Raw genomic sequence first — 25,349 nt, 5'->3', positions numbered from 1 at the left:
TAAATCAAAGGGAGAAATGGGCTAAACTGAGACTTAGGCCTGATATGATCTGACTGTGGCAGCTTGTGTCCCATAGGGGCTGGCTGAAAGGTCCTGCTTGGGGCCACGGTGCTGGTAAAAGACTTGTGTTTGGTCCAGAGTGCCAGAAGATGATACTGGACAGGAGCAAATCTGCCCTTTTCCCTTGTTTCATAAACTGGAAACACAAAGTTGTAGCTAGTGTTTTCCAGAAGCAAGTCTCTTCTCTTCTTGCTTCCCTGGAGCTTTTCCTGTGCTCAGCCTTTCCTTGTAGTTGAACTGTGCCAGGTGCAAAAGTTTTCCATGTCACCCTTGTGTGGTATTTGGGGGGTAATAGGGACATTAACTCCTAGGCCAGGTGACAGGGGATTTGATAGAAAAAGGGGAGGCTCAGGTTTCTGCTCCAAGATGGAGTGTCTGCCCTATCTAGGAAGCCTTCCCAGCAGCTTTTGCTGGTAAACTAGAGATGCCTGAGATGCTGGTTTGGGTAAGGATGCTTCCTGGCTTGTGGCTTTTTAGCTGTGTCCTTCTATCCAGACAAATTACAGCTTGTATAAAGAACTCTTTGTTTTGCAGCTCTCCTGATGCCTACATGCAGGTTCACCAGGAGCTCAGGCTAGGTCTCAGCACCAAAATAGGGATGGTCTCCACTCTGCTGGGAACTGGCTTTCCTAGGTGACAGCAGGCAGAAATATCAGAGGGGTTGAATCCACTCTGCAAAAATATGCTTTGTGCCAGGGCAAGCCCCTTGCAGGGACAAACTACTTGTTTTTTTGTGCTAACAAGGCAGCTTTCTGAGCCTGAAGGTTCAGCTTGGCTGACTGTCCAGTGGTTAAACACAGAGGTAGCACTGGCACTGCAGCCTGAGGGACAGGGCTTCCATTCAGGGTTTGGTGGAGCATTTGATAAACATCATTTCTCCCAAACAAGAGCTCTGCTGTACCTCATTTCTCAGTCTCTCTTGCCTGCATAAACTTTGCAAACATCTCCAAGCTTGCTGAATACTTTCAAGATGAGCTGCCTCCTGACAGCTGTTTTGATGACATTACTATATTACAAAAGGATTCATTTTTTTTAATACCAGATTTTTTCTGCTGGAGATGTTTTCTTGGGATGGTGACCTCTGATCCATCTCACCTCACATGCTGCTCGTGGCTCCTGTGTGGTTGGCTTTGCAGCAGCTGAAGTTGTCTTCCTCGTGTTTGTGCTTTGCTGCCCCCCTCCTGCTCTGTGAGCTGTCTGTGGGCCAGGGCTGTGGGGCAGCAGGGGTGGTGCTGGGGTCCTGCAGCTGCTTGTCAGGGCACCTTCCAACTGTGAGTCTCACTGCAAGGTGGGCTCTTCTGTGTGGCAACCTCAGGGCCATTTCCCTGCAGCCCATAGCAGTCTGCCTAGCCTAGCAGCCACCAAACAGGACTGCCTTAGGAAAGAGCTTAAAATCAAGCAAGCTTGTAACATTTCTTCTTTAGACACTGTTCTCACCTTCAGAGCTTTCCTGATTTTTATAGCTAATGGCTTTTCATTAACATTTCTTGCCAGAATTATGATCCTGTGAGCCCATGCAGACCTCCAGCATGCACAGCATCACACAGCTCACCTACATATTGTTGCAGAACAGCCTGCTTGGGCTTGTTCTCAACCTACCTCCCAAGCTTTTAGCTTTGTCCCATGCCCTCACTGCAGCCCTGCACTCCTCATCTCACTCCTTCCCATCACTGCATCCAGAGGGGTGCTGTCTGATACACTAGAGAAGGTGCTTGAGGAATCTGACTCTCCCAAAACCCAAAAGGGACATGGGGATTATTAATTGATGCAAAGAGTTCTCCATGTGTAAAGGTTTCCTTTCAGGATTGCACTGGGGGATTATTAGGTTTCTGGAGGACACTGAACTCAGCCCAGTGCATCCTGAGATGTTGGCTTGGTGCTTTAAGTGAGACTCTGGTCACACAGGAGCAATGTGGTCTCTGTCTTTGGGATGCTTTGCCTAGTCAGTTCTTCCACTGTTCTCTGCAGCTGGGACATGATATTCAGGTCTTTGCACAGTCTGTGGTCTCTGAACACATTCAGTGTTCCCAAGAAGGAGCTGGGAAAGTCCTGGGAAGCAGCTGGAGAACTAGTCCTGTGTTTTACCACTTGGGAAGCTTAGTGGGGCTGGTTGGTGGCACACAGTCATAGCTGTGTATCGGTGCCTTATAGTTGTGCTGTGGCTGCCTGGTTCCATTTGCACAGCCTGGCTGTGGGAGTGGGGGTTGGAGGGGTGAGAGTTAAATGAGTTTCACAGTAGAAGACAGAGTAGCCACTCCTTCTCTTCTTCTGGAAGTTTCCAGGAAGCTGTGCATGCAGGCTCTGCTGCATGCCTTTCTCTTGTCCTCGGGGAACAGAGGAGGAGGAGGAGATGCAGTCAGGAGTTTACTGCTGTTTCCTGTCTTGTCTGAGTTCTTATTCCCTCTGAGGTAGTGGGATGAGGCTGCTGCCCTTCAGACCTGCAGCTCTTTGTATTCATGCCAGGAACAACCCAGCAGCAAAGTGAAATTGCAGCTCCTTCTGTGCCCCCTCACTCAGACGGCGCAGCCGGTGAAAGGAAACAGGGGGGTGAGTTACAGTGATGGATCTAGCAGATGGCAAGGGAAAACAACAGTTATTTCCATCAGAACTCTCCTGTCAGCACGAGGGTGCTGTGCCCACCTGCTCATCTCCAGCACACTTGCCTGGCCTTGCTTCACCTCCCTTCCCTGCCATGCTGCTGAGCTGGGGCAAATTTGGTGGGGCTGATTGATAAACTCTGATTTAGCTCTGCAGTTTGGCCTCTGTTCAGAAATGTCTTTGGGATGCTCTGTCCAGTAGATTCCTCCACTGCTCTCTGCAGCTGGGATGTGGTATTAAGGTCTCTGCACAGTCTCTTGAACTGAATTAGACAGTCTCCAGTTTCTAGATAGCAATGTCTCATTTGTTTCAGTTCCATCTTTATTGCATTTCATTCAATTTTATGGATGCTTTCAAAGACGAGTACAAGAGGTTTAAGGTGCAAAGGGAAGGGGGAAGGGGAGGGTAAGGCATTGCCAGCAGATGCATTGCCAGGGTGGGTGGACAGTCTTGGAAGGCAGCTGAGTCCCCACATCACCCCATTGCTCTAGGGAAATAAAATGTCTGCAGTAATTATGCTCTGAAAATGCAGATAAGCCTGAAAGGGAACAAAGCATAGCCCAGCTCTGGCTGGCTTTCTTGCTGAGCATGGAGGGATCTCTCTGCTTGGCCTGAAAACAAAGGGGAGGGAGAGGGAAAGGTGGACTTGGTGAGCAGGTGAAAGGGCTCCTGGGGTCCATCTGGGCTGATCCAGCTGCCTTTCCAAGCAGTAGTCAGGCAGCTTGAAGCCTCAGGAGGATCCCCTTACCACCAGGGGAATGTTTTCCTCCTCAGAAGCCTCAGTGCCTGCTCTGTGCTTACAACTCTTCCTGGAAGTAACAAGGAACAATGTATGTCTCCTGGTACCAGAATAGCTCATCTTGGTGAGATGGCTTTGATGCAGGGTGTGGGGAAAGCAGCCTTGCAAGCAGGGAGCAGGTTGCCATCACCCCATACTGCAGCAGCATCTCAAGACCACAGTGGTGAATTACGTGGAAGCATAGCAGCATGTAGTGCTGTGGCTGGGCTGGGGACAGGGCTGGTGCATTTGTTTGGCTTTCAGGCTGATTGGGTATCTTGGTTGGTTACCCATGGTTTTTGGAGGCTTTCCTGGGCCCATGTTTTCCTTGTTTTGATGGGGATTTTTTTTAATCATGAAATGCCACAGATTATATTGTGCCTGAGAGAGTTGTGCTTGTGTCCTGGGTCTGAGGCTGTTCAGCAACCATGTTTCTTGGCAACATTCAAATGAGAGAAGGGACCCAGGACCTGTGGTTTCTAACCCATCTCATCAGTGGTGTAGCCAGCTGCTGGCCACAGTGAGAGGACTTGGGCTGAATCTACCTCATTGCCTCCTCATAACCACCAATAGCTCTTGCTTGCTGTGTCCTAGAGGCACTTTTGCTGCTGCACAGCCCTAGTGTTCATCCTTTCTGCAACAATTCAATGACTTGTCTTGTTTTGGGATATAACTGTTTGCCCCTTCCCCACCCAGTCCCCATCCTTGTCCCTGAGATAGGCCTGGGATGTGGGATAACTTCAGTATTTCCCAGTGTTTCCCTTTTTGACTGTCTTGAAACTCATGCTCACCTCTATGGGAGTTGTGGTCTGCCCTGGGAGCAGTTTTGGGGGGTTGGGCTTGCCCAGTTCCTGACTGTTGCCAGATCATCCCAACCCATCCACCATCTCCAAGTGACATGGTGAGAGTTGTGACTGTGAGCTGAAGCCACTGAGGAGGCCAGGCCAGCAACTGAGCCTCACCCTGGGAAAGGCCAAAGTGTTACATTAGGAAGTGAAGGGAGGGGAGAGATGGGCTGTTTGCTCCCATGGGAGCTGGTTGGGAGAGGTTGGCAGCTCTGCCAGGGCCAGCACTGCTGTGCTTTGTTGGGTGGGTTTGTCACTTGGCCAACAACCCTACTGCCCTATCTCTCAGCTCACGCTCTTCTTTCTCTTTTTCAGGGAGCCCATTGGAAAGAAGAAGTCTGGTAAGGATTCCTTCCCTCACTGCTGGTTCCACCAGCTTCTCTTTTCACCCCCAGCTGTGGTCTCCTGGAGCAGGGTGAGGGCTTGGCACCATAAGGAGCCAAACCTCTGCTGTGCTGCCCTGAGGGGCTGCCTGGCATGGCAGGATTTCCCTGCAGCCTTCCAGTCCCAGTCCCATGTCCCCTCTGCCTCCCGTGGTGCTCCCAAAGGTGAGACAGACACCCACACTGCACTGGCCTCATGAATCAAGTTTTCACCAACACTGGGTTCCTTTCCCTCCCCACCTCATGCCTTGTCTCCCATCGTTTTGTTCCTCCATCAGGGTTTATCCAGAGAACGGCCTCTTTCCTGCAGAGAGGTAGTACCAGCCGCTCGGTACCTGGCCCTTGCTCTTGCTTTGCCTTTTGCTGGGGGCAAACCTGCTTGGGTTGGGGTCCAAGCCCCTTGCAATGAGCTGTCACATCCCCCGTGGCTTTCTGTGGTGGCTGGTGGATGTGGGGCAGGAGCTGAGAGGAGGCACAGTGGGCTGGGACTGTTGCTTGGCCACAGGAGAGAGGAGAGGAGGAGCCTTCAGTCCATGGGTTAGCGAGGGCATCTTTCAGCTACTGGAGAGGCAGAAGGTACAAAAATAGCATGAGGGTCTTTGGGAAGGAAGGTCTGAGTCTTATCTGGATGGAGATTCTGCTGAAATACGTTGTGGAAAGGTTTTTGGCCAGAAAGTTGGCACTACCATTAGCTGCCCAACCAGATTCACTTCTGGGTGAGTGACTTTCTCTTGGAGGAGGGAGAGAAGGTGCAGAGGAGACTCCAGAACTTGATTCCACTTTCTTTTCCACTGGAGCTGCAGGTCATTCCTCTTTCAAGAACTGACTGTGTCCCAGTGTCTTACCTGAGACTAGTTGCAGGGTGCATGTGAAAAGCTCAGGCACTGTCTGCTTGAACAGTGGCTCCCAGTTCTAGTCTGTTCTCATGGGCAGCTCATAACTGGGTGCTGTCCTGATTGCCTAGCAGGGGATTACCAATATGGTTAAAACCTTCAGACAACATTTTCTCCTCAGAATCTGACTGCTGCAAAGTATGTTTGTCAAAGCTGGACTTTGGGATGGTCATTTTACAGCTCTGAGGAGCCATTTGCAAGCACAGACCCCAGGTTTTGTCCTAGCTTGCTTGTGCTGAAGTGGTGGGCCCTCGACTATCTCTGGAGACAGAGGGAAGTGTCTTCTTGTGGGTGGGGACAAAAACAGGCTGCATTTTTTCCCCCTTCTCCTTTCTTTTGATAAAACAGAGGTAAAATAAAGATACAGACTCCCTCATCTTGAAAACTTCTCCTGTGTGATGGCTCAGGAGAAACACTTGGGCATTATACTTCTCTATGAGATCAGTGTGTGTTTAAATTCACTTTGAATCCTGTCCACTTACATTAGGCAAGAGAAAAGAAGTCCTCTCTGGGTTGAGAAGAAAGGGAACAACATCTCTTCTGCATAACTCTGTTCTTTGAGAGCAGAATTCAGTTTAGGGATGCTGGCTGTTGGAGAAGCAGTTTTTCTCCTGCTTGTGTACACAGCTGAGTCCTGCCTTCCCAATGCAGGTTTATGGGCAGCTTCACTCTGCCATCCTGTTGGCATGGTGTGGGTTTGGAGGTGACACAGGAGTGTTGCTGAGGTCAAAGAGAAGAATGCTCCTTGGGATGCTTTTTGCTTGGCACCATTGAGAGGGAGGGAGCAGGGAGAGTTTGGCTAACATCCAAGCCAGAGCCTGCTCTGGCAAGCCAGCATGCAACGTCTTGCCTGTGGCACCTGGCATATGTGCAGTAGCCATCAGGGGATGGCTGATGCCTCGTGCCAGACATGTTCAGAGACTCCTCTCAGTGTCTTGCATTTTCTGTCAGCAAGAAACAGTTTGATTCTGCTGCTGTGTCAGCCCAACTCCTCTGATACCTTGAGGAAGTCGCTGATGGTTCATTGGTTCCTTGAGGTGGCAAATGTGCAGCAAGATACACAAAATTCTCCTTCACTGGGAGATCTCCCTGAGGAGTGGTCATCCAATACCTGGTAACAAACAAGAACCACAAGAATTTTCCAATAAGCAATTTCCTAATTGCTTGTTTCTCCCAGCATTACCAGAGTAGGGGTAAACTGCTCTTCAGGAGAGCCTTGGAAAGAGCTCCTTTGCTCCTAGCAGCAGCAAGCTCTGTTTGAAATGGGATTTAAGTAAACACCGGGGCACAAAGTGGATTGAAATGCCACCTGCCCTCAGCCTCCAGTGGTGACCAAGAGACTCAAGTGACATTTGCTCTTCTCAGGAGGTTCCAGTGTAAGTGAGGGCTGGAAATAAAATCTACTTCCTCTGCTTAGGTTTTTTTTTAACCACTGTTTGTAATCCCACATGTCTGTGAGCCTTAGGCATGGGCCCAGGCTCTGTACAGCCTGCAGCTTGCAGGGGGGTGGATTAATCCCCAGACTCTGGGACTCTGAGGACTGACTTGGCCACTGATTTAGGTATGTCTAAAAGTAGTCATCATGTCAATCTCCAAGACTGTTCTGAGCATTTCTATTCTCTCTTTCTCTCACATTTCAACAGAAAGCACAGATGGAGAGTCATGGGTTTGTTGCAGCATTGCCTTAGTGCAGGGAAACCTGAAGCTCTCCAGAGTTTATATTTGGGTTGAGCTGCCCAAGAAGGCTGGCAGAGAGCTTCAATATCCCCCTGTCAGTTTTATTTTAGATCCTTTCTTGTTTGGCCATGCCCTTCTTACTGCACCATGTAATGTGCCTGCAATGTCGCTGAGACCCCCAACCCACAATATTCTGTGTAATGAGAGTGAAAACAGAGCTCTCACATCCCACAGCAGCCATAAGAGGACCTTTCTAAAACTCCACTGGTATTTCCATGTGATTGTTTTCCAGTTCTGGGAAAAATCCCTGGAGAGATGAGAGAGCTTGCCAAGAGTACAGCACAGCATCTAGTGCCATTTCATGAGAGAGGAGGAAAAAAGTCTCTTTTTGCAGTACTGATCTTCACCAACTCATCAGGTCTGGGAGAAGAGGGGCTGTCCTGAGAGAATTGGGTCTGAGGAGCACAGACCAGAGGACTAGGAGGAGGAACTTTTACCCAAAGCATGACATTTTTGGAAGATGCACTGGACAAGGGCTAAATATTTGTGCCCCTTTATTTCAATCCTGAGCTGTTTTTCCCTCTGGAGGCACCAGTGTCCAAGCTCTGTAAGTCCTCACGTTTGGCCAGATATTGGAGAGGTTGGAAATGTCACAAGCAACTCCATATCTATAAGATTTCCTCTTGGTTTTGTACACCTTGGTACTTTGAGTGAATGGCCAAGTTCCTGATCAAACAAAACCTGCAAAGATTTACAGGCTGAGCCATATCTGAAGTGTCTTGAGAGCAAAGTCCCTGCACTGAGCAGTCCTGGGGTGGGTAGCTGGGATGTGCACTGCCTGCAGACAGCCTCTCCTGTACCCACAGCAACCAGCAGTTCTGCAAGTCCAGTCCAAGGACCTCAGTGGTCTCTTGACTTGATGCACATCCCTTCTCTAGACTACGTCTGCTTCCTTCTCACAAGTGAGGGGATACACAGTCTGTGCTCCTGCCTACAGCTGTCTGCAAAACTCACCCTCATGGGCTCTGGACTACTAATACTTCCTCCCCTCCCCAGCTGCAGAGTTTCAGTACTGTTTCAGCTGGTAAGGTTTCCACCATTGCTATTTTGAAGAGACTCAAGTCTGCCCATATATAGGATGTTTTGTTGTTGAGTGTGTATTTTTGTGGTTGAGGATGATTATACCAGGTGAAGATGCTCCTGAAATTAACTCCTACTTCTTCCTCCAAGCTCAGTTTACCACTTCTGTTGCTGGTTTAATAGGTACATTGGAGGATCCAGAATTGCCAGCTGAGACTACAAATAGCCTCAGAGCAATGGGTGTAATTATGGCAAGTGAGGTAGGAAAGAGAGTACTTCTTCCTATAGCTATTCTTCTTCTCTCAGGGGCTGGGTAGATCCTCTGATCACTTTAAGCACAAACCTTTAATTGAACTAGTAGAACAGATAGTCCTAGTATCCACCATTCACTTAAGAGGGCTATTTTCAATTCTATGTGCTGCCCCACCTCTGGGTTTTGTTATGGAGGAAGCTTTCATTAGTGGTAACTGATCCTCTGCACTTGGCCAGCTCACCTGGAGCTCTGCAGAGTGCTGTTTATAGCAGAATAACAAGGGACAATTTACCTCCTCTTCCTTTAAATAAGACTGCCCTGAAGATAGGTTGTTCATTTACATCTTTGTTGTGGCCTTTCTTTCTCAGAACCGCCTGAGAGGTTGTGACCTTGTGTGCAGGAGAGGCAGCAGCAGAGCATTTAGGGTTGCTGAAGACCTGCTAGATCTTGTTCATCTCTACTTACACATCCTTTTGGGATGAATGTGTGTCCCTAGGTTTCTTATGCAAGAAGTTCTCCTACAGGAAAGATCTTTTGTCAAGCTGAGACTCCCCCCTGTGGTGGGGGAGCCACTGGGGCCACTTGCAGTGTGAGAGAACTTGCCCTTAGAAACTTAACTCTGGGTAATGTAGTCTGAATTTCTCTGCTGCATTTCACCTAACTGTCCCAAGGGACCACCACTCTTTTAAATTTCACAGCCTCCAGAGAGGGGGAGGTAATTGTGTCTTGTCTTTGCTGTGCTGTAGCAGTTAGAGGTCTAAGCCAGGTGTGATTTCTGCCCTGACCTGAAACTTGAGGCTCCCTGCTCAGAGTACGTGCACATACCCTGCAGATTCGATTTAGCACCCACACTGGGGGTATGATGCTTTTGTATCACTCATGCTATAATAATTAACACTATTCTATTTCCAAAGCACTTGGCAAAAAATTGATTCTTACCTCCCCTGGGGAGACTGGTGTAATACAATAATGTCCTCATCTGACAGCTTGTGGAGCTGCAAGGCAAAGTGTTGGGATAGAGGCCAGAGCCAGGGCTTGGAGTGGAGGAGAGTCACATTGCAAGAGTTCCTGCTTTTTGCTTCTTGGAGGCTTTTGGAGGCAGATGGGCCAAGTGCTGCTGGTGCCCTGGGCAGCCAGATGCCTCACAGGGGGCTGAGGAGGCTGGATTTGTCACTGAGCACAGGCTGGGGCTGCTGGTGTTAGCCTGAAAAGCTCTGGGGTGCTTTGTGGTCTCCCTGCACGCAGCAAGCTCTGGGTACTTGTGGGAAAGGGGTGTCTTTGCTCCATGTATAGGGACAAACTTGGGGCTGTGCTTCTAAAGCAGTGACCGATGCGAGTGGAAACCTCTGTTGCAGTGCCACTGCAGCAAGCCAAGCAAAGGGAGTGCAACTGTACTGCTGGGATGCTAATGGGCAGTCAGCTGAACAGGAGCCAGCAGTGTGCCCAGCTGGCCAAGAAGGCCAATGGCATCCTGGCTGATGTCAGGAATAGTGTGACCAGCAGGACCAGGAAAGTGATTGTCCCGCTGTACTCAGCACTGGTGAGGTCACACCTTGAATACTGTGTTCAGTTTTGGGCCCCTCACTACAAGGACATTGGAGCATCTCCAGAGACAGGCAACAGAGCCTGGTGAAGGGTCTGGAGCATAAATCTGATGAGTGACTGAGGGAACTGGGGGTGTTTATCCTGGAGAAGAGGAGGCTGAGGGGAGACATGACCTCTCTCTACAGCTACCTGATAGGATGTTGTAGTGAGGTGGGGGTCAGTCTCTCCTCTCAAGTAATGGATGACAGGACAAGGGGATATAGCCTCAGGTTTATCTAGGGGAAGTTTAGATTGGAGATTAGGAAGAACTTTTTCACTGAGAAGGTTGTTAAGCATTGGAATGGGCTGAATAGGGAGATGGTGGAGTCCCCATCCCTGGAGATATTTGAAAGCTGTGTAACTGAGGTGCTGAGGGAGATGGGTTAGTGCTGGGCTTGGCAGTGTGAGAGCAGGGGTTGGACTGGATGATCTTGAAGGTCTTTTCCAACCTAAATGATTCGATGATTCTGTGGTTCTATACCCAGACTACTACCTTAAATGAAGATGAATGGCAAAATACAAGCCAGCTCTGCTCTTCTGTGCCTCGCTGCTGGTCCCTGGCCAAGGCAGGAGCTAGTGGGGCTCTGGCTGGCCCTGGCCTGTAGTGCCTGGCAATCCCAGCACAGCTGCCTCACCTCTGACTGTCAGGCCTCTTTCTGGCCCAAGGAAAGCTTTGCTCCCAGTGTAGCCTATTCATTTGCTCCTTCTTGGGGTATTTTCTTTTCTGACTTGAAATCTGGATCTCTGGCAGGAGGAGCTGAGCAGAGTTAGAAGCAAGTAGCAGTGAGAGCAAACCATGCTGGCGAGCCATGAGAGGTGACTGAAGTACAGAAGGGCAATGATGACAGGGAGATGCTGCTCTGTCCTACAAACACCAGCAGCCTGGGTGCCCAGGCTCTTTAGCCAAGACCAACAAAACTCACTGCAGGTTGTATGTGTTGAGCTGGGGCCTGAGCTGGTCCATGCACAGGAGGTCTCTGGCAGCAGGGACCCGGCTGCTAGTGCCTCTCTGCTGGTGATGGGTTTGCTTGGACGGCTCTATCTGTGAGCAGGAAGGTGGGTAGCACATGAAAAGTCTCACCTGGCTGTACCCATCTCACCTGGCTGCTGGTTTGGTCTCTCCCCTCCTCACTCCACCCAAGTCTCTGGCTCACATCTCTCACGCTGGGGTCCCCAGGGTGCTCGGGAGCAGTGGCCCACCGTCTCAGGAGCTGGTGCTGACCCTGGCACACGGGTCGGTTCTTGTCCCCCCCCATGCAGGAGCTGACTCTGCGTCGGTCGACCCCTTGGTGCTGGAGCAGTATGTCGTGGTGGCAGACTACCAGAAGCAGGAGAGCTCCGAGATCAGCTTGTGCGTGGGCCAGTTGGTGGATATCATTGAGAAGAACGAATCAGGTACAGAGAGTCTGGCTTGGCAGAGGGCTGTGGGTTTACTCTGAGTCACAGAGCAGGGCCAGGAGCAGCGATCCTGTATTGTCAGCGTTTTCCTAATGGGATCTTAGGCAAAACGACCTCCAGGGATGTCCTTGGATGGTCAGCTGAGGTGGGACATGGAGGAAGCAGCTTCAGTTTGCAGGCTATGTGAGTGTGGACAAGACTTCAGGGCTTTCTCCAAAGGAAGAGCCTGCTGACCCGTGTGCTGAGCGCCAGGCGCCGTCCGTCTTTACAGTCTCTGTGCATCTTTGTGCTGAAAAATGTGCCCGATGGGTCCTGAGGACAAAAGCCATTCCCAGAACTGGCAGGTTTGATTTATTGACAGAGGGTGTCCATGAAAGCCCCCATTGTGCATTCACAACCCCTGCCCCTGCACACAACAGAGCACCCGGCTGTGGAGCGGGGCAGGCAGCCGAGCTACTCGCTTCTAAACTTCAACTTGCTCTTGACCAAAGGCATCAAGTCGTGTCATGGGCCCAACTTGTGGAGTTTGCTGAAGAAGGGAGTTTATTCCCTGAAGTTAAATGGAAGCTGCTTTGGAGGGGTTGAAGACAGATGGTGAAAATAGATGTAACAATCCTAGGCAGCCAGTCCCCAGGGGCTCGGCTGCACCAGCAACTGTGCTTTGAGAGTGAGGGAAACCAAAGCGACCCTGGAGCGAGTGAAACCTATTAGCACAGGCAATCCAAAAGCTGTGGCAAATAGTTTATTTATCAAATGTCAGCTCTGGTTTTCCCTTCTGTGCAGGTGCCTGCTGATTCCCTCCCTGCCAATCTGCCTGTCTTTCTAAATGGCTCACCCGTGTGGTTCTGAGGATAACGCTCGGTCTTTACATCGTTTTCCCTCCTAAAGACAAAAATAGCTGGTGCTTTTAATAACTGAGGAGCACAGGTTTATTGTGATTGGACACCCAGGGTGGCCCAGAATTGCTTGTGGCTGCTATGGAGCTGGCTAGGTATCCACTGGGAAAGCTCATGTTTTAATCCTGTACTTGCTCTTAGCTTTTCAAATTCGCCATTTCCAGAAATGTGAAGAAGGCGAGAGCGCAGCAGGAGTGTGCTATTGATTTACAGACAGTGTGTTCATCTCTGCTAATTAGCCTGAGTCCCCCCAGACTGAGGGGAAAAAGAACCACGAAGGGGGGAGGGGGGGGAAGGAAAGTGAACATGATGGCTGGAGCCATTCAGTTCTCAGAGCCTGATGTGGTTTTGGTGGGGATGGAACCGTACGTTTAGGTATGACTGAGCTGCGATTCTCCCATGCTGCTTTCTGTGCTCCCTTTTGGATTAGTGCTTGGCTCTGTTGCTTTGAGGTCTCCCCAGCTTCCTGTGTGAGCATCAAGGAGGGAGAAAAGCCCCCAAATCTCGTGGTTTGGAGAGACAGAGGGAGGTTTTTGGATGGTGGGGGCCCTTGCTGAGCCACGTGCTGTTTTCTTCTCAGGCTGGTGGTTTGTGAGCACGTTGGAGGAGCAAGGCTGGGTGCCGGCCACCTGCCTGGAGGCCCAGGATGGTGTCCAGGATGAGTTCTCAATGCAACCTGATGAAGGTAAGAAGCTGCTGGAGGCATCAGCCCTAGTGTCTTCCTGCTAAACTGCTCTGAGCTGCTTGCAAGACTGCATAGCCCTCCCTGACTTAGGCAGAGCAGGAGCCCAGGGAAGGACAAACCCACACGTGCTGTTCAGTCATGTCTGCCTGTACTGGTCCAGCACTCAGTGCTGTAACACAAGCAGGGCAGCTGGATACTGGCAGTGTAGCTGCTCGCCTTTCCCTCAGAGGGGCTGAAGGTGCCACCACCAGGGAACACACAGTCCTGCTGTCTCAAAGCCTCCTTTGAGGCTCCAGGGAGCTGTTTTACCTGCACTGGGTGAAGAGCAAAGCTCAGGTTCTAGGACAATTCACTTGTCTTCTAAACCCATGCAGAACAAGGAGTGTGCATGAGCTCTCGTTAGGAGACTGGCAAGGTGACAACCTTTGTTGAGAGCAAACCTGAAAAACACATCCTTCCCCTTGGCCACTGTGTGCTCAGAGCAGTGCTGTAGCTGGGGAGATAGAGGTAGGAGGGGGAGCTTAGACCGGGCAGGGCCCCCAAAGGGTTCCAGGTGAGTAGAGTCTCTGTGCCACTCTGTTGTCAGCCCAATCTCCTCTTGGACCTCGAGTGCTACCTCCTTACACCCTCTCTTGTCCTTCTCCTGCTTCCCCAACATGCTCTTCCCAGTCCCATGGAGATACTGGTCTCTGCCCAGGCACGTTGGCCGCCGTCGGACACTTGGGGACTTGTACACCAGTGGATGGGGTCAAGGTGGACTTCATGGACACTTGTTTGACTGCCCATGTTTTGTGCTTGGAGCCTTCTTGTCTGCATGTTTGTGTTCTTTGCATGTGATGAACCCTGCTTGTGTCTGTCCTCACTGCATGCCATACATGCTCCTCAGCCTTCCACTAGGTCCACTCATGTCTACCTCTCTTTCCTCTGTCACCCCATCCTTCTCACTTTTTGAGGCTTATTTTGGGTACAGAGGCTGGAGTTCCTGCTTTCTCCCAACACGTGTGCTGACTTCTTGCAACTGCTGCCTTAGTTCCTGTGAGGGTAACTCCTTTGAGCCCCGGCCCTGGGGCTGGTGTCTCAGAGGGGGCTGGGCAGAGAAGAGCCAGCTTGGTTGTGCTGGATGTGACAGGACATTTCTGCTTTGACTCATTTGCATGAAGGGGGTGGGAAATGAGGCTCTTTGAGGGCCGTGCTCCTCCAAGAAGACAAATCCAGGAAACCTGCACAGTGGGGATATTTGAATGTCCAGAGCTGTGGGTTTTGGAAGTAGACCTTTCTTCAAATGGCCTTCACTCTATCGTGACACTGCTTAAAGCATGAGCAATTGCTTCCATGGGTTTGTTCCAGTGGGGAGGGAGAGGCGTGGAGGGATGGAGCTGTTTGCTGACGTGTCATCCGTGTGGCTGTTTGGATGTTTCCCCTTCCTCTTGAAGGGAAGAGCATCCACGCTTCTGCTTACCATCTAGTGTCCTGTCTAGTTGACAGGACATCAGATTCTTCTCCAGGCTCACCATATGGTCTTGACCAATGTCTCAGGGGAGTCAGCTGTTGAATGGGGAAGTCCATGTAGACCTGCTGTTGTACGTGAGAGCACGTCTACATGTGGGGTTACTCCCAGATGCCCATGGGATTTCTCCCCCTGTAGAGAGGACATTTCTTCTTTAAAGCCTCTGAGAAAGAAATATGAATTGAAATTGATGCATGAAGGGGCTTCTAGGAAAGTAGAGCTGTCATACAAAAGATAGTCTTTAATCCTAAGGGAGAGGAGGAACTGTTTTTGACAGCTTCTTGGGCCAAACTAGCTCACCAAAGCTTACATTTCAAAATGCAGCTATGTTTGTTTTGAAATACATTTCACTGGCATTTGTTTTAGGAATGGTTGTGTATCTCTGTGTTTGCACCTGTATTACAGCAAGAGTTATCATTATATAAAGCACTGAACTGTTGTTTGACTGAGCCCAGGCTTCCATAAAGCAGTATCTGTGTGAAACTGCCTTTCCTTTCCACAGAGGAGAAGTACACTGTTATTTACCCATACACTGCAAGGGACCAGGATGAGATGAACCTGGACAAAGGGGCTGTGGTGGAGGTGATCCAGAAGAACCTGGAGGGCTGGTGGAAAATCAGGTACCATCTCTCCCTCTTCCTCTTCCCTAGCACTGCAGCAATAGCTGTGCAAAGCAGAGACCCCGGTGCACGTGGGATGAGCGGTCTAAAGGGAAGTCAAGGGTATTGGGAAAGGCAGAGTTCCACAACTCATTTCTCTCCATCCCTACAAACTAAGGCTAGCTGATGGTCAGGGCTTCTGCCAAGCATAGCTGTGGTTCTTTAAAGCCTTCCAGTTTCCTGTGCTGGGAGGTGGACTGCATCACGGCATCACATGCCCCAGCAGCGCAAAGGGAACGGTGGGAGAGCACCAGTGTGTCATCATGTGCTGCTGATGGGAAAACCAGTGAGTGTCCCAGAGGCAGGCCAGATCCTCTGGCTGTGTTAGGAGGCTCCTGTGCAGAAGAGCCATTGTCCGAGCCAGATCTGCTCTGTGCAGGGTGTACTCAGGCCAAAGTCTCCAGATCATCCTGAGCTGATGCTTGTTTTCTCCTGGAAGCTGAATTTCTCTTGTCTGCGATCTAGCTAACGGCTGGACTTGAGCAGGGTGGGAGCACATGCTGCAATTTTCTTAACCTTACAATGAACCTGTGGTCTTGGCAGCACCAAAGCACCAGAAAAATGTCCATTGATTGTTTTAAGTGGAGGAGAGTTGCCACAAAAGCTCTAAAGGCAATTACAAACTCAGTAGCTGGTGCCATCTGAGCGTAGTGGCCGCAGCCCAGGCAGTGGGGAGAGGCTCTGGCACTGGTCTGGGACCCTCCTGCATGGCAGGGAGGCTCCATGGATGTGGTTTCTCAATCAGATTCTGGAGCTAGTTTCTGTCATAAGTGATGCAGATTTAGAGCAGGGAAGGGATCCAAGCTGAGGGCTTGTGCTTTCTCCAAAGACCAGGTAGATCAATCCAAGCAACAGCCCTCTGGTTTTCTCCTCTGCTTCCCCTGCCAGTTCATTCCTGAACTGGTGCCACTGGGAAGGTGAGAAGGAGCTCGGGCTCCATGCCGTTCCCAGCCTTCAGCTGCATTACTGTGGCTGAAGCTCTCCAGGTGTCCACGTGCCATAGAGCATGACACTGGGCAGGCTGGTTCTGCCCAGACCATGCACGTGCCCTGAGCTCTGGTTCCTCTGGCCCTGGGGATATCTGATGGCTGGATGCTGCTCCAGCGTGGGGAGTTGCCTCCGGGAAGGGCTCCCACGCCATGACGCTGCCGTTTTTGCCACCACAGGTACCAAGGCCAAGAAGGCTGGGCCCCTGCCTCCTACCTCAGGAAAGGGAATGGCGAGATGTTCTCCCAGAAGCTGGGGTCAGGCTCCTCCGCTCATTCCTGCGCCTTGGATCTGGATGGCATCTCCCGGCAGCAGGTCGCAGCGAGCCGGGAGAAGGATGGGCTCGCTGGGCAAAGGGATGGGAGGCTGGACAGCCGGCCCCTGCCCGGTGCTGACATCCGACGCAGTAAGTGACTGGTCAGGAGGAGGCTGGTGGTGGCTGGGGTGTCACCACAACCATTCTTGCAGGCTTTTGGGCAAGGTGATGTGATGTGAGGCAGGCAGAAGGCTTGCAGGTGCTGTGAGCTCTGCGTCAGGGTCCCGAGGTGGCATGGCACAGACACGGGCGCAGCGATGCCCAGAGCCCTGCTGAGCTGGGGAAGGGTCTGCAGAACAAGTCTGATGAGGAGCAGCTGAGTGAGCTGGGGTTATTTAGCCTGAGAAGAGGCTGAGAGGAGACATGATCACTCTGTACACTACCTGAAAGGGGACTGTAGTGAGGTAGGAGTCAGTCTCTTCTCCCCAGTAATGAACGATAGGACAAGAGGAAATGAGCTCAAGTTATACCAGGAGAGGTTTAGGTTAGACATTAGGAAGAACTTTTTCACCAAGAGGGTTGTTAAACACTGTCCCAGGCTGCCCAGGGAGGTGGTGGAGTCGCCATCCCTGGAGATACTTAAAAGACACACAGATGAGGTGCTGAGGGACGTGGGTTAGTGGTGGGCTTGGCAGTGTGAGGTGAGTGGTTGGACTTGATGATCTTGAAGGTCTTTTCTGACCAAAATGATAATATGATTTTATGATTCTGAGGACTAGCAAAGGTGATAAAAGGGATAAAAGCCTCCCCCTCCCAGACTGATGGTGGAAAGCTGGTTCCTCTTCCAGTGGGATGCCCTGTGACCTTTGCCAGTCAGGGTACTGGGAAGACAGGTTCCTCCTTGCCCATGGGGCAGGCTTGGTCCTTGCTTTTCTGTTTTCTCTTTCACTGGCCTTTTGTGAACACGTGTGACCAAAGCCAGAAACTCAACAGCATCTGAAATTCTTCCACAGAGTCACCAAAGATGAGGCAGAGACCCCCTCCTCGCCGAGATCTCACCATAGTAAGTGCCAGCTGATGTAGGAGAGCACCAACAGCAAAGGGAGTCGAAGAGGAGCCCTGAATGGAGCTCTGGTCACTGGGTATTTTCTGGGATCTTGCGCCTGTACCACAGGCTCTGCTCTTGGTGAAGCCTGGAGCACACATGCCATCTCCCTGCTGTCTTAAGACTCTTCTCTTTGCATGTGATCTTTAAATGAGCTTTAGGGCAGTCTGTCCTGCAAGGCTGTGCTGCCAGCAGGAGGCTTCAGGCTGGATCTCTCCCTCTGGGGAGGGTGAATCTGCTGTGAGCGAGAGCTCCGGGGCTGAGCAAGTTTCTTCTCAGCCTGGAATCACTTTTCTGGTTTGTGCTGGTGAGGATGCTGCATGGACAGAGCTGCCCTCCCTAGCCTGGAGTGCTGCCTCGTGTCCCTGCAGGCTGGTGGGCTGTGTGGATGTTGTGTCACACGTCCTGTAGAAGCACACTGATGATGGGTTTTGGTTTTTTTCTTTCTTGTCCTAGCCACGTGGTTTGAACCTGCCCAAACCTCCTGTCCCTCCTCAAGTGGAAGAGGAATATTACACCATCGCTGACTTCCAGACCACCATCCCTGATGGCATCAGCTTCCAGGCAGGAATGAAAGTGGAGGTGAGACTGTCACCTCCCCTTGTCACATCTTCACATCAGTGCAGTGCTCCTCGCCCTATCGCCCTGGGACCTGTCTCAGGCAGAAACTCCCTTACCAGGCAGGGAAGATCTGCTCATTACAGCATTCTGGGTGGAAACCTGTCACAGTGGTGCATGTGATTGCCTCTGGGGACTTTTAACATCCCAGAACTCTCCTAGAGTGGGAGAAAAACCTGTATGAGCTCATGGGGCCTTGGTGGTCTTGGTGACCTCCTGTCCCTCGGGTGTGTGGGTGCTGTGTTGTCTGAGCTAGTGGAAACTAAAACCACATCACAAACAGGGGCAGAGATGGTGGGGGTTTTCTGGTTTAGGCCAGGTGTAAAGTTAAAAGCCTTTCCAGAATTCCTTTCCTAGCACACTTGCTTTTGCTGGCAGAACCCCTCTTGCAGATGTGACTTTGCTTTACAAAATGTAAACCAAATCCTCTCGGAACATTTATTTTCCTTTTCGGCCGTCCCAGCCGGCTCCTCCGCGGTGCCAACCCCGCTCCTGGAGCTGCTGGGCCCGGAGGGAGGCGGGGGCCGGGCCCGAGGCCGGGGGGGAGCCGGGCCCGGAGGGAGGCGGGAGCTGAGGCCGGGGGCGGCCGGGCCCTGAGGGAGGCGGGAGCCGAGGACGGGGGAACCGGGCCCTGAGGCAGGCGGGGGCCGGGCCCGGAGGGAGGCGGGGCCGGGGGAGGCCTGTCCTGGCACCGCGCTGCCGGCGGCCGCTCCAACAGTGCCGCACCGTGGCCACGGCCGGTACGAGACATGGCGGGGTGCTGGCGCCTCAGCCACAGCGCCTTGGCGTTCCTCGGCCCCATGGCAGGCAGGTCCCGTTCGCTGGCAGAGGTTCGCCTCCTGTTAGCGTAGCGGTGCTGCCATCCCATGGCTTTTGGTTACCGGGATGGACAGGCACTGAGGCCATGTGCTGCCCTGACGTCGTTTCGGAGCCACCAAACGTGCGTGTCTGAAGTTTCCTCTCCTCCTGACAGGTTATTGAGAAGAACCTGAGCGGCTGGTGGTACATTCAGATTGAGGAGAAGGAAGGCTGGGCCCCTGCCACCTTCATCGATAAGTACAAGAAAACCAGCAACGCCTCCAGGCCAAACTTCCTGGCCCCGCTCCCCAACGAGCTGGCCCAGCTCCGGCTCGGCGATGCCACGGCCAACGGCAGCGCCGGTGAGGAGGCCACGGGACCGTGCCGACCTCTGCCAGAGGCTCCCCCGAACGGCACAGACTGTGCTGGGAAGTGGGCCAGAGACTGGAAGGGGAAGGAGGCTCCCGAGAGCGGGGACGTGGCCTTCGCTGGTGGGTACGAGGAGATCTCGGAGCGCGACGTGGAGGAGAAGCCCAGCCTGCCGCCCAGGAAGGAGTCCATCATTAAGTCAGAGGGCGAGTTGCTTGAGAGGCAGAGGCCTCCCCCCAAGCCCCCAGGTGTGATTTTGCCCATGATCCCACCCAAGCAGTCAGCAGTGCCAAAGGACAGCAAGAAGCCCGAGCTGAAACCGGAGAAGGGCAAACTCTTCCAGCTGAAAAACGAAATGGGACTGGAATGTGGACACAAGGTGTCAGCCAAGGAGGTGAAGAAGCCAAACCTCCGGCCCATTGTTAAGCCAACCAAGCCAAAAGCTGAGCCCGTGGAGGACAAGCCTGAGCCCATCACCCAGAATCCATTCTTGAAGTCAAGACCTCAGATCAAGCCAAAACCTGCTGCAGGCCCCCGGACTGACCCACCTGCAGCTGATGATAAACTGGACATTTGCAGCCTGCGGAGCAAGCTTAGACCTGCAAAGTGCCCAGAGAAACCCTCTGAGCAGGATGTTGCTGCCAGTGAAAGCTCCTTCAGTAATGCCACAGTCTCTTTGGAGGCTTCTGGAAGGTTTCAGGAGCGACCAAGCATGGAGAGCAAACCGCCACCCAAACTGGACAGCCATGCCACAAGGGAGCCACTGCCCAAATCTCCCCTGGGTCCAGCAAACATCCCAGGTGCCAGGGACCCCCCGCCACAGCGCCCTGTCGTGCCACCTCGCAGACCACCGCCCCCCAAGAAAACAGGGGGTCCTGCCTCTGGCCCCGCAGCCGAGCTCAGGGCCCCGGCACGGGAAACACCAGAGGTCAGGTCATCCCCAGTGCCAGGGAGGCCCATGCTGGTTCCTCCGAAAGCCAAGCCCTTCCTCTCTGCCTCTATCCAAGATGAAGCCAAAGTGAAAAGCAGCATAAGCCCAAAGGTCATATCCAAGCCAGTGGAGAGAGGAGAAGGCAAGGAGAGGACCCCAGCCCCCGTCTGCAGCCCGGACGTCTCCAGGGAAGCTCTCTACGTGGCAGTGGCGGATTTTGAAGGTGACGAGGAGACCAACAGCTTTAAAGAAGGGACTTTGTTTGAAGTTCGTGAGAAGAACAGCACCGGCTGGTGGTTTTGCAAGGTCCTGACTGGGGGTCCGTGCTGGGAGGGCTGGATCCCTTCCAATTACCTACGCAAGAAGCCATAGCTGCTCCTCTGCTTGTACAGCTGGAGCTTCCCTGGGCTCTCACCTGAGTATTTAATTAGCAGATTAATTTATAGTTTTCCAGGAGGCTGGCTTTGAAAACAGAGAGGAGAATTGAGATCCCACACATCCCAGCTGCTCCCATCGGCAGCAGCGTGCAGGAAGCAGCCTGGCCTCAGCTCCCTTCCCCACTCGCCCTCCTGCCCACAGCCCCCTGCACTGTTCTGGCCGAGCTTCATGGCATACCGTGGTTCTCCATGCTGGGGAGATGGACCTTGAGAGACATTTTTGCCCCCTGCATGAGAATTCAAAAGAAACATGGCCGTAGCCAGGGAGAGAAGGGAAGTGTGACATGGTACCAGCGAAGGAAATCTGGATTTGCCTTTGTCTGAGGCTCAGGGTCAGGGTCAAATGTTGTAGTCCAGGTGTGTAGCAGAGCCTCAGGGAACGTGGCAAGAAGGAGGAGTGATTGCTGGAGAAGGAGGTCCCTGTGGCTCTGCGAGCACTGTGGGCACAGGCGCTGCATTCCAGCACGGGGCTGTGCCTCGCTCCTCCCCGTGATGCCACGGCACCATCCCTTGGTTCTTCTATGACAAGTGTTAACTTCAACATCCTCTATAGCAAAACACACACACACACACACACATAGGTAACAAGTCCTCTCTGTGCTGATCCAGGACACTATGCAGGCTTTTCCCTTGCAGTATTGCAACCAAACAGGGGTTAGGCTTCAGTAGCTGAGGAATACTATGCAAGGCACAGAGGATCAAAACGACCCCAAAAGCCTTGGAAAGAGGATGCTTTGCTTTCCTTCCCACACAGACTGCCCTGCCTGTTGGACTATACGGGACCACCCGTTCCTGTGACCCACAGAGCTTCCCTGGGCTGATGGGCAGCAGCCTGGAGCTGGGTCTTTCCATAGGTGCTGATATTATCAAGTGCAATCCAGAACGTGGGAGTTCAGCTCCTCATCACGACCAGTTGTGAGGTGTGTCTGGTGCTCAGGGGCTCCCTACCTTGTTTGTCCCCCATCTGTCTTCCAGGTACATTCATTTCATCCTGTGTGCTGGGCTCTTTTAGTGGGGGCTTCAGGACAAACACAGCCTGGCATTCCTGCCTGCCAAGCCTAATCTTACCCTCAACATTGCTTATCCCAGCAGGGGATCAGCTGTTGTTACCCAGTGCTGCTTTCTTCTGCTCTGTACGTGGCTACTAGCAGATGGAGGGCCATATTTCTCTCTCAGGAAGAGCTTTACAGCCAGCACTTCTGTGGGTTTTCTGTTGACCAAGCCCCTTTGCCCTTTCTCATCTAATTGCAAGTCTAAAAGTTCTGCAGCTCTGCACCCACGTTGTTTTGCTGCTAGAAACAATTGCGGTTTTCCCTCTAATTTGAGGCTGGCAGAATTGAAGGGGTGTTCTCTGCTCCCCCAAATGCTCACTTCCCTCTCTGTCCCATATTTTCTACCCTGTAAATGTGGAGTTGAAGATACCTCTGTCTGTGTGCAGAATGAAAATGGTGGTGCCTCAGGCCAGGGTCATTCTTGGAAGGTGACAGGGCAGTTTGTCCCATCCCTGATCTGTTAGTGAAGCCCTGACCATCCCAGTTTGGCCTCGCATGCAGAAGGTTCCTTTTTAGCCACTGGGAATTCAAGCACCCTGGTCTCCAACTGATTCCTCTCCCTCTCACCTGTGGTTTTCTCTGGTGGCAGATCAGCCTCTGATCAGGCTGACTCACCTGAGCTGGCAATAAGCAATACACTCACAACCCAAGCCAATAACAGGGTTCCTTGTGTGGCAGGTTGTGAGGTGGTGATGTGCTGCCAGGAGAGCTGCAGGGTGGGTTGGGCAAACAATGCTGCTTTGTCTCTTGCTCCAGTCAGTCTCTTTTGCTTTGGAAAGGAACAAGGATGGGATGAATTAAGCCAGAGCTGCCCAGCAGCCAAATGCAGCCCCCACTGTAGCTGGGGAGGGGGCTGGACTTCTGTCCCCTGTCTGCTCTGGCAGTGTCACACAGGGTGGAAGGGCTGCATGTCCTTTCCCTGTGGCACTGTGTCCTTACTCTCTCTTTGTGAATGGCCTTTGAATCTCAGAAGCGTCTCTCTTTTCTCTGTCTCGGAGACCTCACTGCCCCCGGCTTTCCTCAGAGGGGACAATGCTATTTCTGTGGCCTCTGTACTAAATGAGGGCTATTTCTGCTTTCCTCCCAGCCTGAACCTCAGAACTGGTAGTGCTTCATTTTGCTGACACAAGTACTGTATTTGGCTCACTGAGCATGTGACAGGATCGCTCCTTTGTTCCCAAAGGGGAAGGCAGGGTGAGTGCCTGGGGGAATTGGGGGTCACCTTACCCCTTTCTACTACTCTTCTGTCTGCCAAGGGACCACAAGTGGGACCAGAGTTCCTGTTGGGAAGATGCCCCCAAGCCCTGGCAGGATGTGTGCCCCCAGCTCTGCTGCCACACGTGCCCTCTGCCAGGCTGTGCCTCCTCTCTGTACCTCACGCATCGAACGTGGCTGAGCTCCCTGACTACCTCGTAAGGAGGAGGAGGGTGACTGGAGGCTTTGTACCCTGAGCTGGGCTGCAGGGCACATCACCCCATTAGCCAAAGCTCAGCCTCCCTCCTCTGGGGCTTGTGAGGGGGGGAAATCACCATGGTGTGGGGTAGGAGGTGGGTGTAGGAGCAGCCCGGCTCCCTCTCACAGCTCCCCAGGCCCGTGTGTCTGTCCATGTCTCGCTGGATCATGTAAGTGTGTATTAAATCTCCATTGCTGTGGGTGGGTGGGGGGTCAGCAGAAGGTAGATGTAGCTGTGTAAATGCCATATCTATGCTTTCACCAGTAGGGGATTGTGTCTTGGTTTGGTTTTTTTTATTCAGTGGGGTGTTTTTTTGGTGGTTTGGTTTGGGTTTGGGGTTGTTTTTTTAAGAAATAAAAAGAAAACTGCTTGACTGGTTTCAAGCACCCTTGTGAACCTGTGTCTGGCTGGTATACATCCAGAGTGCTGTCTCCTGCCCACAGCCGTGGCACCTCTGCCCAGGGAGCTGGTTCAGGGTCTGGCACATGGCACATGGCTGCAACAGTGGTACCAGCGAGGAGCCCAGAGCCACTGAGCTGCTCTCCTTGTGCTGCAGAGGAGCCAGCCCCAGGTAAAGCATTTCTCTGTCCTTGGGTGCTTTTGTCCTCTGGGAAATTGTCTGGGTGCTGCTGTGTTGCCTGGCTTCATGAGGGTCTGCAGCAAGGGCTTCTGGCTGCACTGTCTCTTGTAGCAGGGCTGGGACTGGTAACAGTGCTCAGACTTTTGACTTAGGGTTCCTGGCCATGAATAGCCCAGTTTCTCTGTCATTGCTGTGCCCCAGGTCACCTGTTGGGTGTCCCATGCTGGAAACACTGCCAGAGCAGCATTCAGTGGGTACAGGGACAGTGTCTGTGCTGCTCTGGCACAGGGGGATGTGTTGCCTGTGCAGCTGTGGCTGGGGAGCTGCTGCCACATCAACACTCCCACTGTAGGCTTTTAGCCTGATCCCCACTTTGCACTATGTGTACCCTGGTGCTTGTGAGGTGAAATATCGTTGCTAGGTTACACAGTGCTCAGCAAAGCTTTAGTTTTTTTTGCTTCCCCTCCCTATGAAAAAGTGGACAGAGGAGCATTGCACAGCTGAGCCTCCCAGCCCTGCATCAGAGGGATGTGCCATCCCTCCATCCAACCAGGCAGCTGTGGCTGCACTCATAGAATCATAGAATGGTAGGGGTTGGAAGGGACCTTCAGAGATCATCTAGTCCAACCCCATGCTAAAGCAGGTTCACCTAGATCAGGTCGCTTTCCTCCCTACTCCAGGCCAGCACTGTTCACTGCTGCAGCAGAGACCTCACACAGCCTATGGGCAACCTAAAAACCCCACTGTATTTGTGAGTGCTGCTGGTCCCTCCAGGTTTGTGAACACCATGTGGACCCTCACTTTGAAGTGGGAGGGGACCCCGCCACACACACAGTGGTGCCTGGAGGCAGAGAGAGTCACAGGAATCTTTGGGTCTCACCTCTGTGCCCAAGCCTGAAAGGGGGTGTCTCAGCAAATGGAGACAGCAGGGTGAGCCTGATGATTTTTAGGAAATGAGAGAGTGCCCATGTGAGGGGCTCTTGGGGGTTTGTGCTGGGCAGGGAATGAAGCTGCATTAATTGAAAAGGCTCAGGCAAACGGAGGGATTGGACTCCAGAGCCCGAGTGCCCCCTAGCAGAGGACCGTGGTATTGCACACATGTAGTGCTTGCTAAGAGGCAGGCGAGAAGGGGGAGAAAAAAGACGTATATACAAGAGTATCTCCCACTGGCCAGCTGACCGCCTGCCAGCCTGGGGATGTGCAAGCCTTGTCCACGCTCACCCTTGACTTTCAGGTAGCCATAACCCACCTAGTCTGCACAGCCCCTGCACAGGGCTGCAAGGACCACAAGCAGGGCTGTGCAGGCAGCAGGTAACAGCTGGGTGTCAGCTGTGTTGCATGGAGCATCGGGGCTTTCCCAAAGCAGCTGGTGTTTGCTCACCTGCCTGCAGCATGTGTCTCGTGCCAGGAGTGGGCACCTGCTTGCCCACATACATCAGCAGCCCACAGCAGAGTTGTTAAAAAGGT

The 25,349-nt window shown here is 52.4% G+C and overlaps 1 protein-coding gene across 2 annotated transcripts in view; it reads left to right on the top strand.

Moving 5' to 3' along the window:
- The window catches only part of SH3PXD2B (SH3 and PX domains 2B), an 80,474-nt gene extending 56,806 nt beyond the window's left edge, over window positions 1–23,668 (top strand). Inside the window, exons 6-14 of one of the 2 annotated variants that reach the window (XM_062002870.1) lie at window positions 4,597–4,622; window positions 4,943–4,978; window positions 11,412–11,546; window positions 13,026–13,130; window positions 15,140–15,257; window positions 16,463–16,689; window positions 17,553–17,602; window positions 18,101–18,226; window positions 19,236–23,668. In XM_062002870.1, the coding sequence (XP_061858854.1) occupies window positions 4,597–4,622; window positions 4,943–4,978; window positions 11,412–11,546; window positions 13,026–13,130; window positions 15,140–15,257; window positions 16,463–16,689; window positions 17,553–17,602; window positions 18,101–18,226; window positions 19,236–20,732 (2,320 nt within the window). In that variant the 3' untranslated portion in view covers window positions 20,733–23,668. The remainder of the gene's footprint in view (window positions 1–4,596; window positions 4,623–4,942; window positions 4,979–11,411; window positions 11,547–13,025; window positions 13,131–15,139; window positions 15,258–16,462; window positions 16,690–17,552; window positions 17,603–18,100; window positions 18,227–19,235) is intronic. The other variant, XM_062002871.1, reaches the window with a different exon arrangement.
- Window positions 23,669–25,349: the final 1,681 nt, after the last annotated feature.

The sequence above is a fragment of the Colius striatus genome, chromosome 9, assembly GCF_028858725.1.
Source record: "Colius striatus isolate bColStr4 chromosome 9, bColStr4.1.hap1, whole genome shotgun sequence".
Taxonomy (NCBI): domain Eukaryota; kingdom Metazoa; phylum Chordata; class Aves; order Coliiformes; family Coliidae; genus Colius; species Colius striatus.
Note: the sequence above shows the minus strand (reverse complement) of the source record. Positions and strands in the feature narration are given on the sequence as shown.